Raw genomic sequence first — 13,340 nt, 5'->3', positions numbered from 1 at the left:
CGGGGGACCCGTTGTGGTGTAGCTATTTCCTCTGAGTACCATCTCGCCATCATGGAGCAGAGACTGCTGTGGTGACCTACAGAATATGTTGGCCCCACGTCATGGCAATGAAATAAGCAAAACAATACAGTGATAGCTGGGTCTACAGTACCAGTACTGGGGCTGTTAACATTCTTGCACTGAAGTTGGGGAAGGACGCTACTAGACCCTCACCTGATAATCATTCCAGTCACCACACCCTCCCACCGTCAGACTGCACATGGTCTTAAGGAATGAGTTAGAGTAAGTAAGAGGCAAAAAGCTTGGCTGAACATAGGACTCCAGTAACACAGCCTATATGACGTGTCACCTATGCTAGGGTGGGATTTTCCAATGGTGTCACTGCTTCTGAATCATCTACACTCCTTGTCCATGCTCCTTAAGTAACCCCAGCTGGACTTGGGTGGAATCGTTTCTTTGATCTGTTGATACCTATCTAAAGTAAACAGGAACTTCTTTTTTTGTCTCCCAGGACAAGTTCTAACAGGCCTGCTCAAGGTCTAGAGGAGTGGCAGGCAGGTCTGAAGGAGCATGGCCTACAAGGCACAACCAATGTCTAAGCATCCCACACTAGTAAGACACCCTACGCATGCCAGGGCCCCCAAGGAGACAGGGTGGGGCAAGCAAGACAGTCCATAGGCCTCACCTGGACAGACAGAGACATGGGCAAGAGACGAGAATCCTTCCGAGGGCGACCTTTCTTCTTCTTTTCCACCGTCTCTACCTCAAGCTCAAGTTTCCGCTTGGATAGTGAAGAGGGCTTGGCCAGGTGGACCTTCTCGTCACTGTCACTACTACTCTCCAGGAGGTCCCGGGGCCTCAGCTCTTTCACGAGGTTCTGCTCTTTCAACCTGAAAACAAAGACATCTGTAATTCTGTCTACAAGGCCATTCATTCTGTAATGTTCTTTTAGATTTTATATTTATGTATATGTGCTTTGCCTACATGTATATCAGTGTACCATGTGTGTGCCTGGTGCCCTCCAGGTCAGAAGAGGGCACCAGACCCCATGGAAGTGTAGTTACAGACAGTTGAAAGCTATTGTGTGAGTGCTAGGAATTGAGCCCAGATCCTGTGTGACAGCAAGAGAGCTCTTAACTTTGAGCCATCTCTCTAATCCCCACACTTTTTAAAAAATCCACTCTAGAAGAATTCTGGTTTCTACTCCAACAAAGAGCTTGAGAGCTGATGTTCAATAGCAATAAGAGAGTTGAGAAAAAGAAAAGCAGCAACTCTTCCTGACCCATCAAAGGATGAAGGTGTCGGTTACATGCTAGACACTGAATGTGCGCAAGCTCGGGTTAAAAACTGTTGGAGGGGCTGGAGAGATGGCTCAACAGTTAAGAGCACTGGCTGCTCTTCCAGAGGTCCTGAGTTCAATTCCCAGCAACCACATGGTGGCTCACAGCCATCTATAATGAGATCTGGTGCCCCCTCTTCTGGCCTGCAGTGCAGGCATGTGTACAGGCAGAACACTGTATACATAATAAACAAACAAATAAATAAATCTTTAAAAAAAAAAAAAAACCTGTTGGAGGCTAGTGACAGAAGCTACACTATCATTATTTTTATTTCCAAGGACCCTTCTAGGTTTTTAGTCAAAGACAAAGAAAATTCCCCATGGCTTTGGGGGAAAGCAACCGTTTTGAAACATGAACCTCCATTCTCCAAAACAATGTCCTGCTCAAGAAAACTGCTCTTCCAGGGCCTTGCTCACTGTGGGTGGGGCAAGCAAGCAGCCTACTACAGAAACCTCCAAGGCCCCTCTAGTGCCTGCTCCCCAGGCTAAGGAATTCTTTTAAAAGAAAATAAATAAAGCTAGGCGGTTGTGGTGCATGCCTTTGATCCCAGCACTCGGGGGCAGAGGCAGGTGGATCTCTGAGTTCGAGGCCAGCCTAGGCTACAGAGTGAGTTCGGGAAAGGTGCCAAAGCTACACAGGGAAACCCTGTCTGGGGGAGGGGGCGGGAGATAAGCCCATAGATTGTACTAAATTCTATTGATTCTGGTCCAACCACAAAAGGGGACAAAGTCAATCCTAAGATTCTAGTATGGTTCTCCTACTCAACACTAGGGGTACCAGAAATCAGGCAGCTCCCCATTAAGCAGACAGGGACAAGAGGTTCTAGGTCGATTCATGTACTTTTTGCTTAACCACTTCAGAAGATGAAGTTCCTGCTCCTTCTCCAAGATAAAATCTTGGTGGGCTTTTTCTTCAACAGAGGGAGCTCTTTGGAGAGACTTTTGAATCTTGGGGTGGGAGACAGCTCCTATGTCTGGAAGCAATCAGCTTTCCTTTCTCTGTCTGGACTATCCAATGCCCCCAAAAGAGCCTAAACCAGCCTATTCTGTGGAAGAAAGGGAACCCATCCTACCATTATACATATAAAAAGTCTTTCAGACAAACTTGGATCCAGCAACGGATCTCCCACTGGGGAAGCTGTCTCTGCGTGTGCTCTGCTCTGTGTGTGCTTTCATTTTCAATAAAACTTGGCTAAATGAGGAGAGCCTGCTTTTCCTGCTTCTGCCTTTTTCTTCTTTAAAACAGCAGAAAAGAATTCCTTCCTGAAAGCCCAGACGACATCACCATGATGACACCAATACTTCCCCACCACCACCACAGACTGCTGTAGCAGAGAACAACTGAGGGACGTTTCAGGGGACAGTCAAAGACAACTGGGGAGACAGAACAAAGTTGCTGTATGAAATGATGCTCCTAACACCTACAGTTATAGGAAACAGAAAACAAAGCCAAACTTCTAGCCTATACAATATAATAAAAAATTATAAATCATGATGAAAAATAAATGTAACCTAACAACAGCAAAAACAACAACAAAAAAAAAAGACAAAAATAAATCCCAAAACAAAACACAACTTCAAACAGAAAAAATAAATAAATAAATAAAATCTGGGCATGGAGCTGGAGAGATGGCTCAGAGGTTAAGAGCACTGGCTGTTCTTCCAAGGTCCTGAGTTCAATTTCCAGCAACCACGTGGTGGCTCACAACCATCTGTAATGAGATCTGGCGCCCTCTTCTGGCCTGCAGACAGAACACTGCATACATAATAAATAAATCTTTAAAAAAAAAAAAAATCTGGGCATGGTGGCACACCTTTGATCCCAGCACTTGGGAGGCAGAGGCAGGTGGATCTCTGTGAGTTCAAGGCCAGCCTGGGCTACAGAGTGAGTTCCTGGTCAACCAGAGCTACATAGAGAAACCTTGTCTCAAAAAAGTCAAGTCAGATTTGGATACTGCAGACTTCTAGAACTAGCAGATTAAAGTTTTAAAGAAGTGTCATTAACACACTAAGCTGTGGCAGACAGTGTCAAAAGATAATGTTGTAATGATTGATAATGACAACAGCTGAGAATAATAAACAGCAAAAACTTCCCAAAACCAAGGAGAGACAGCTAACTATAGATCCAGGCTGTTTAGAGAGCACTCAATAACAAATATCCATACCTAGACATAATATATTCCAACTACAAAAAAAAAATCCTAAAAAGGTGGGCAGGGTGTGGAACCATCTTTGAAATGTCTTTCTTTATACCTGCCACAATGAACTCCTCTCCTCTTTGTGAAAAAGCGTTGTTTTGTTCTATCAAATGTAGCTAGCTCAAGGGTCAATATTCCATAAACCTCCCCAACTTGTGATTTGCCTGTTTGTGTATATCCTAGACTACTACAGCCTTACCCTTCATGCCCATTAGCTAACTGCATCAGATTGTAAGGGCAAGCTCCCAACAATGGGGTGAGATACAGTCTCCATCTATCTCAGAATAAAAACTAAGTGAGATTCCTACTTGTAAGCTTGCTGACCTGTTTGGGCCAGATAGCGCACCCTACCTGCGAGCTTGCTGGCCTGTTTGGGTCAGATAGACACTCTACCTGTGAGCTTGCTGGCATATTTAGATTGGATAGTGCACCCATTTTTCAAGAAGAAATTACCAGGTCAGGTTACTTTTGCTTTGTTCCTGTGTTTCCTTGTCAGACACCAAGAATATATTTTCCCAGCATCTTCCAGGCCACGCCACCACAGTGTAGTGACATCTCTGCAGCAATGAATCCAAATAAATCTTCCTTTTCTTAAAAAACAACCCCCACCAACATTTCATCTTATTTATAAGGAAAAAGGTAAGACATTACACACTTTCTATTCAAACTTCTTGGGTGAATGGAAATACTTAAAGCATTAAAGAACAAGTATAGAGGTACATATCTGTAGTTTCAGCAAGTAGGGAGAGTAAGCAGAGTATTGTATTGCAGAGAGTAAGTATTGCATGTGTCTGGGAGTTTGGAACCAACCTGGGAAATAGAGCAAGACTCCATCTAAAGTAACACTCAACCTAGGAACCCAGTGGCTGGGGCATGGTGGTGCACATCTGTAATCCCAGCTTTCAGGAGGCTGAGGCAAGAGATCAGGGACATCCAGGCCAGCAGGAACTACACAGCTACACACTGTCCCTCAACACAAAAAATAAAGTATTTTCTCAGATAAAAAGAAGAGGGTTGGAGGGAGTTCATTAAGTAAAAGGAAACCTGGGTTCCAGTTAGACAGATCAGAAGGTAGAGTACTTTCTCTGCAAGCATAGGAAGCCACATAAGATCTCAAGCACTGGGCTGGGGCTAGAAACAGGTGGATCCTGAGAGCTCTCTGGCTAGTCAGCCTATTCAAAACAGTGTGCTTCCAGTTTAGTACCTCAAGGCAGAAGGGGATAGAAGAAGAAACATGACATTTGACTTTAACCTCACACACACACATATATATATATGCACTTGCACACTCACACAAGTACCACACACATGCAAACAAATAGACAATTAAGTGTGACAACCAATCTTGTTGACCACTTGGTTGCATCCTACATCTGAGCAGCACTTTCTAGTGTCAGCTAGATAAAAGGACATGGAAGAAGGAAAGCTTGCTTTTGCCTGCTTGCCTCCACTTTCACTGGCAAGTTCATCCATCTACTGTGGGAAGCCAGCTGGGAGACTGGCTCCCACATTTTACCCCAGGGTACTCTTGAGGAGGGAGGGATAAGAGATTTAGATAGAAAGATAGAGGGGAGAAAAACAGAAACACAGGATAGCATTGGAAGGGCCTGGATCCTTATCCACCGGGCCCTCCTATCTAAAGGGCTATTTATAGGAATGCCAAGGGGTGGAGCAAAAGACCTCCCCCTAGCTCAGCCAATCACCTAGAAACCATGCACATGGTCAAGCAATCCTCTAATGGAGCTCTGCTGGGTAAAGCAAGCTCAGATCTCACTAGGAAACCTTTGTGGGCCTCCACAATCTACCCTGCTGCTGAGACATCCCCTCACTGGTATTAGAGCATATTTCTTCAGGATTGCAATGCAGACTGAAGACAGGCAGCTCTCCCTGAGTCCTCCAGGACTGCAGCACTGGACTGGGACAGCTGAGACACGCAGCCTCACGAAACAGACATGTTACACACACACACACACACATACACATGCGCGCGCGCACATATATATTCATTCATTATATTAGTTCTGTTCCTTTAGAGAACCCTGGGTAATACAATAAATAAAGGACTTTGTTTATTTTAAATAACAAAAAAGCAGTGGAAAGCCTCACCAACAGAAGGAATTATTAAGAATGTAGTATCAGGGCTTAAAGAAGAAGGGCACTCACTCAAATCAAAGAAAAACTAGTAAAAATGCCCAATGGGATACACAAGATGTTTGCACACTGTGAAAAGGCCAAATTATAAACAGAATTCCACGCCAGAGGCATAAAAAATACTTTCAATATACTCCTAGCAGAAAATTCACCAAACCTCAAGAGACACAAGACATAGAGAACACCAAACAGATAACAGAAAAAAAAAAAAGAAAGAAAGAAAAAAAAAAAAAAAAAACCTTACAACGCATTATGATTGAAACACTAACTACAGAGAACAAAGAAAATGTATTGAAAGCTACAAAAGAGGAATGCTAAGTCACATATAAATTTGGCAGGTCCGTCAGAATAACAAAAGATATCTTAACAGAAGTTTTAAATGATATAAGGACTTGAAAAGTTGTTTTCTGGTTCTAAAGAAAAGAGCTACCAACTAAGACTACTACATCCAGCTAAACTGTTACAACGGAAGTAGAAAGAAAAACTCTCCCCGACAAAAACTAAAGGGATTTATAAGCACCAAGCCCTGCAGTATCCTACTACAGAGGACACTAGAAGGAATTCTGCAAACTAAAGAGAACGAACGCTAACACACCCAAAAAGTTGTAGAAAAACAACAAGGCTAAAGCAGTTGTCAAGAAAAGCAGGATTAAGAAACCGCCAAACACACAAAATCAGCAAAATAACAGGAACTAACACATACCTTTCAATAACTCTGAATATTAATCAATGATCTCAATTCCCCAAAAGACACAGACAAGCAGACTGGGTTAAAAACAGAATCCACTTATTTGCTGCCTCCAAGAAACACACTTCACCATCACTACTTTGGGGTGAAAGGATGAAAAAAGTGATTCCAAGCAAATGGAACAAGACAACACACAGGCATCACTACTCTAACATCTGACAAAACAGACTTCAAATAAAAACTAGTCGGAAGTGACAAAGCAGTTACTTCATATTGATTAGGGATAAAGCTGTCAAGAGGACGTTACAATTTTAAGTGCGCACACCAAATACAGGTGTACCCAATTACCTAAGAGCCTTGAGGAACTGAGACCCCCACAGGGAAGCAGCCTTGACTGATGACACCTGTGGACACTTCTGGTCAGGAGACCCCACACCAAACCCGCTGGTGTCTACCACTTCCAGACTGCAGGGGACTGACCTCAGATGGACTCTTCCACCCCCAAAGTTCCCTTTTTCCGTCCTGTAAAACCCCAAGACTCCCACACCACCTGTGCGCAGTCTCCACTTGCACAGCGAGACGGCAGCCCTTCAGTAGTTCCGGTTAAAGGAACAGTTCTGCTTCTCAGGTGCCCGTCTTTCTTTGCTTTCCACACCGCTTCCATTAATCACAATCTAACAAAGGTTACCAAGACAGGTCATCCAGACATAACAGCACAGGAAGGACTCACAGAGAAACATCAAAGCCAAATGACAACACAGATCAAATGTCCTTAAAAACATCTACAGAACCTTCCACACAAACCCACTGTGCTGTAAACTGTCTAGATCAGTGGTTCTCAACCTGTGCGTCACAACTTCTTTGGGGACTGAACAACCCTTTCACAAGGTTCACCTGAGACTATCAGAAAACACAGATAAATTTACATTATGATTCAAAACAGCAGTGAGATTACAGTTATGAAGTACCAATGATAATAATTTTATGGTTGGTGTCACCACAACATGAGGACCCTATTAAAGGGTCACAGCATTAGGAAGGCTGAGAACCACTGGTCTAGACCACACTGCCATAAGGGCATGTTTCTAGGAGACTGTCTTGATGGTTAGCAGAGATAGGAAGACTTGGCCTCTGGTCTGAGGGGGAGAATTCCCTAGGCAGGGCTGAGTGTCAGGGAAGAAAAAGCCCCAGAGAGCAAGCAAGCAAGGATCTGTGCACTCGTTCTTTCTGCCCCTGACCGGCTGCGCTGACCTCACACCTGCCTTGACGTTACCTCTGTAACGACTGTAACCTAGAACTGTAAGCCGAATCGGCGTGCTCCCGACGTTGTTCCTCAGGGTAGTTGTCACAGCAACAGAAACCAAACTGGAACAACTGCAGAACAACAGACCATGTGCTGGGACAAAAGCAAGTTTTGGTAAATATAAGAAAACAGAAACAACCTCTAGCAAATACAGCTAGAAATCAACTGTAAGAGGAACTACAGAAATACATAAACTCCTTGAAATTCACAAAATACTATTAAGTGACAAATGGGTCCATTAAAAAAATGAAAGCACAACATAACAAAACCTTTATGATACAAATAAAAGTATTTCTTAGAGAGAAGTTTATAGTGACAAGTGCCTACATGTTAAAAAATAAAAGAAACCTCATAAAATAAATAAGGGCTTGCCTTAGAGCCTTAGGAAAAACAACAAAGAGAATAAACAAAACCCCAAATCAGCAGACAGAAAGAAATAATTAAGCTCATCAGAGCAGCAAGTAATGAAAAAAAAAAAAGAGTTGGTTCTTTGAAAAGACAAACAAGACTGACAAATCCAAGTTAGTGAGAGTGAGGACAGGAAGTCATGGTAACAGACACAATGAAATCCAGAACAACACCAGGGCATACCTTAAAAACTTATCATCTGTTAAACTGGAAAATCAAAAGAAATAGATGAATTTCTAGATGCATAAGCCACGATGAGATAAATAATTTAAAGAGATGAGTAATAAGCAATGAGATTGAAACAGTGATAAAAATAAATCTCCCAAATAATAGAAATCCAGGCAGAGAAATGTACTGCAGAATTCTACCAGACGAGGGGCCTACAATTTGGCTCAACAGGTAAAAGCACCTCAAAACTGACGAGGTCCTGAGTGAAATCCTGGGCACTCACACGGTAGAAGGAAAGACGCTATCCCTGGACTTTACATGCATAAGGTGGCATACACATGCAAACCCTCATCACTGCTAATATGAGTATAAACTAGCACATGTACTCTGAAAATCAGTAAAGGCTGGGCATGGTGGGCACGCCTTTAATCCCAGCACTCGGGAGGCAGAGGCAGGTAGATCTCTGAGTTCCAGGCCAGCCTGATCTACAGAGTGAGTTCCAGAACAGCTAGGACTACACAGAGAAACCCTGTCTGGGAAAAACAGAGGGGGACGGGATGGAGAGAAAGAGAAAAGAAAGAGAGAGGAGAAAGAAAGGAGAAAGAAAGTCAGTGAATTACCACATAACCCAGATATACCACTCTTGGGCATATACTGAAAGGACCACAGCAATGCTTACACATACATGTTTATTTCTACTCTGTAATAGCAAAAGGATGAGATCAACCTAGATATATATTCAACAACAGATGAATGGATAATCAAATTCTGTTTCATATATGCAATGGTATTCTGTTCAGCTGTAAAGAAATGAAATTATAAAATTTGGAGGAAAATTAATGGAACTAGAAAATAATGTGTTAAGTGAGGTAACCCAGGCCCACAGTAATAACTTCTCTTTCAAATGCAGATCCTAGCTTTCAGTTTTTAGATATCTGCATTCATGTGAGAATGTTGTGTTGAGTCTAAGAAACAAGAAAAAAGACCACGAAAGAGAATAAAACGGGTATGAATGTAGGAGGAAGTACAATCCATGTGATATGAATGTAGAAGAGGGATATTAGGAGTCAAAAGGGGAAGCAGGAGGAGGAGCAAAGAGATGGAGAGAAGATGGCACAGAATCCACCAAAACTAACAGTATATGAAAAAACCATAAGGAGACCTGGCACTTGGTAAATCAATAAAGTTTTAAAAAGAGAATAAGAGTGAATGGAGGCACCAGACAAGGGTGGATCAAACTGTTCCCAGAAGCCACCATTATTAAATTAAAAATAGCCATTGGTCAGGGAGCCTTAAGGGTCCCAAAACAATATAAGCAATTGTACTAGATGGTAAAGTCAAAGACACCACACACTCTGAAGATATGGAAAAATCGAGCTGGAACCGGAACGGGCTTTTCTTCCTTGCTGGCTAGTCCTCATAGTGCCAGACGGTGCTGCAATGGCTGATGGGACAGAACTGTCATCAACAATCTACCCAGCTGTGGCCCTTACATAGTACATGCATACTGACTGTAAGAAAAGCGGACCCACTGGTACAACAGCGCGTGGTAACCATGGAACTGAGGCCCAGCGGGTGGTGGCGGCACACACCTTTAATCCCAGCACTCGGGAGGCAGAGCCAGGCGGATCTCCATGAGTTCCAGGCCAGCCTGGGCTACAAAGCGAGATTCAGGACAGGCACCAAAACTACAGAGAGAAACCCTGAAAGAAAGAAAGAAAGAAAGAAAGAAAGAAAGAAAGAAAGAAAGGAAGGAAGGAAGGAAGGAAGGAAGGAAGGAAGGAAGGAAGGAAGGAAGGAAGGAAGGAAGGAAGGAAGGAAGGAAGGAAGGAAGGAAGGAAGGAAGGAAGGAAGGAAGGAAGGAAGGAAGGAAGGAAGGAAGAAAGGAAGAAAGGAAGAAAGGAAGAAAGGAAGAAAGGAAGAAAGGAAGAAAGGAAGAAAGGAAGAAAGGAAGAAAGGAAGAAAGGAAGAAAGGAAGAAAGGAAGAAAGGAAGAAAGGAAGAAAGGAAGAAAGGAAGAAAGGAAGAAAGGAAGAAAGGAAGAAAGGAAGAAAGGAAGAAAGGAAGAAAGGAAGAAAGGAAGAAAGGAAGAAAGGAAGAAAGGAAGAAAGGAAGAAAGGAAGAAAGGAAGAAAGGAAGAAAGGAAGAAAGGAAGAAAGGAAGAAAGGAAGAAAGGAAGAAAGGAAGAAAGGAAGAAAGGAAGAAAGGAAGAAAGGAAGAAAGGAAGAAAGGAAGAAAGGAAGAAAGGAAGAAAGGAAGAAAGGAAGAAAGGAAGAAAGGAAGAAAGGAAGAAAGGAAGAAAGGAAGAAAGGAAGAAAGGAAGAAAGGAAGAAAGGAAGAAAGGAAGAAAGGAAGAAAGGAAGAAAGGAAGAAAGGAAGAAAGGAAGAAAGGAAGAAAGGAAGAAAGGAAGAAAGGAAGAAAGGAAGAAAGGAAGAAAGGAAGAAAGGAAGAAAGGAAGAAAGGAAGAAAGGAAGAAAGAAAGAAAGAAAGAAAGAAAGAAAGAAAGAAAGAAAGAAAGAAAGAAAGAAAGAAAGAAAGAAAGAGAACTGAGACCCACTCCGCAAGAAGGAACTGTACTGTCTGGTACTATAAAGCAGACCCTACTCTAGAAGCTACAAGGGTTGTTTTGCTAAATGGATATGCTGTGCCTATCAAAGTGCTTATGTTTATGTTCACAGATTTGTGCTGCTGCCAGCCTTGATCAAAGATGCTTCTTTTTGCAGTGTGCAGCAGGAAGAGACAACTGGCCAAAGTACTGAGACTAAGTGAATGCTGAGTGCTCATCCACACATGGGGAAACTAAGTCACACCCTCATTGTGTATGTACAGCTGGAAGGTCTCGAGACCTTGGGGACACAGCTGCTGAGGAGAGACCAACCCTGGTGTCAGTAAAACTGCCAATTCAAGTTGATCCTCGGTTTCTGAGTCAGCAAGCGTACTGCTGAAGGAAATGGTGATTGTCCATTAGAGCCAACAAGGCAATCATGACATCTCACAGGGAGCACAAGGCCAGCTACAGTGTCTTACTGTCCTCTCCAGTCAGCATGTAGTTCATTCAGTTCAGAATTCTCTCCATTTCCCAAACAGATTCCAGTCCCTTTAAATAGGCATGCGAATGCCTCCTCAACAACAGCCCCACCGTTTGGGGGTTTCCTGTAGGTATGTGTCCTCTAGGAAGTACAAGTTTTACATTCAAGGACTTCTCAATAATCTATTTTTACTTACCTGTACTTTTAGTAGCAAATCTAAGAAATAGTTGTCTAACTATACAGAGATTTGTTTTCTTTTTAAGAGTTTTATAATTTTTAGTTCTTACATGTAGTTCATTGATCGATATTGACCTAGTTCTAAACATAAAATCTTAATTACATCTTTTAAAGACTTTAAGTGTATTTACTTTATAATCCCCTTCTAACAATTCTATGATGAGATCTGTCAAATTCTAACCTTTATGTTCTTTACATTCCCTGACATTTTACATGACAGATTCTCTCTCTCTCTCCCTCCCGTCCCTCCTTTCTATACCACCCCCATGACCCTTCTGTCTCTGCTTCCAGAGTGCTGGGATTTCAGGTGTGTACTACCATGCCAAGCTAGACTGCTTCCTCGCATGTTTTATTACTTTGGATCTAAGTCCATCCAGGTGATGGTTTACCTGTGGCAAAACTCTTCGGGAACAGAAGAATATCTCCAGATTTACATCTTTGCCAAGTGCCCCCAGATGTTAACAGAGCAAAATTCTCTTTTGCACTCACGTCCTGGGTTGGTGACTCCTAGCTGACACACTGACTCCAAGGATACCTAACGTGGGACGAGTTCAGAGAATCCAACTTCTCTGCCATGTTCCTGAGATACCAACTGGGTTTTCCTGGCACTCCACTCCCAGTGGAGGAGCACTTACTTTCCTAAGGGTCTTGACTTTATATTAGTGGAGCACTTGCAACACCTACATGTCTCAGAACAAAGACTTTTTGTCTTAAACTGATGTGGTCATCCAAACTTAAGGGCCTCTGCTAGCCTGTCACCTAGTATTTATAGTGTAACACAGCCGCCTACTCTGGATTTTTTGTTCACTCACCGATTTTAGATCCTGGGTGCCATGAATAATCACATATTTTAGAGATTTGGGTTTGTTTGCTTTTTTTGAGACAGGGGTCCTATATGGCCCTGGCTGGCCTAGTATTTGCTATGTAGACCAGGCTGGCCTCAAACTTGCAGCAATTCTCCTGCCTCTGCTGATCTAGCATCTTAAAGTGCTTAGTAGCAAGAAGGTTTTCAGATTCTCCTTATGGCTGGATAAAGAAATTAGTAAATAAATCCAGGACAGGCTCCAAAGCTACACAGAGAAACCCTGTCTCGAAAAACCAAAAAAGAAAAGAAAAAAGAAATTAGTAAATAAAATGATGATATGAAAATGTTTCCATTTGAATATAAAAATGATTACATCAGATTGTGTGGTGGTATTGTGTTTCCCAAAATATTGCGTATCCTAATAAACTTATCTGGAGTCAGAGACAGAGCAGCCACAATATTAAACATGAGAATAGGCAGTGGTAGCACATGCCTTTAATCCTAGCATTCCAGAGGCAGAAATCCACATGTTCAAGGATACAGCCAAGCATGGTGACTCACGCCTTTAATCCCAGAAAGCAACCTTTAATCCCAGGGAGTAATGGTAGAAAGCAGAAAGGTATATAAGACGTGAGGACCAGAAACTAGAAGCATTTGGCTGGTTAAGCTTTCAGGTTTCTAGCAGCACAGTTCAGCTGAGAGCCATTCGGATATGAGGACACAGAGGCTTCCAGTCTGAGGAAACAAGATCAGCTGAGAAACTGGCCAGGTAAGGTTAGCTGTGGCTTGTTCTGTCTCTCTGATCTTCCAGTTCACCCCAATACCTGGCTCAGGTTTGATTTTATTAATAAGAACTTTTAAGATTCCTGCTACAAGATTGAATACTAGATTCAACAACAACTTCATAAAGCAGCAAACCTGTGCTGACCTCTGGGGACTGTTCTCCAAGAACACACCAGAAGCATACAAGCAGTTATTAGACAAGAAACGTCTCAGGAAGAGTCCACTGTAGTT

The 13,340-nt window shown here is 42.6% G+C and overlaps 1 protein-coding gene across 4 annotated transcripts in view; it reads right to left on the bottom strand.

The window, feature by feature from the left end:
- The window catches only part of Hira (histone cell cycle regulator), an 85,187-nt gene that overhangs the window by 19,007 nt on the left and 52,840 nt on the right, over positions 1–13,340 (bottom strand). For all 4 annotated transcript variants that reach the window (XM_006994451.4, XM_042259043.2, XM_015987946.3 and 1 more), the window contains one exon: positions 686–890. In XM_006994451.4, coding sequence (XP_006994513.1) covers positions 686–890 — 205 coding nt within the window. The remainder of the gene's footprint in view (positions 1–685; positions 891–13,340) is intronic.

This window comes from Peromyscus maniculatus, chromosome 12, assembly GCF_049852395.1.
Source record: "Peromyscus maniculatus bairdii isolate BWxNUB_F1_BW_parent chromosome 12, HU_Pman_BW_mat_3.1, whole genome shotgun sequence".
Classification (NCBI taxonomy): Eukaryota; Metazoa; Chordata; class Mammalia; order Rodentia; family Cricetidae; genus Peromyscus; species Peromyscus maniculatus.
Note: the sequence above shows the minus strand (reverse complement) of the source record. Positions and strands in the feature narration are given on the sequence as shown.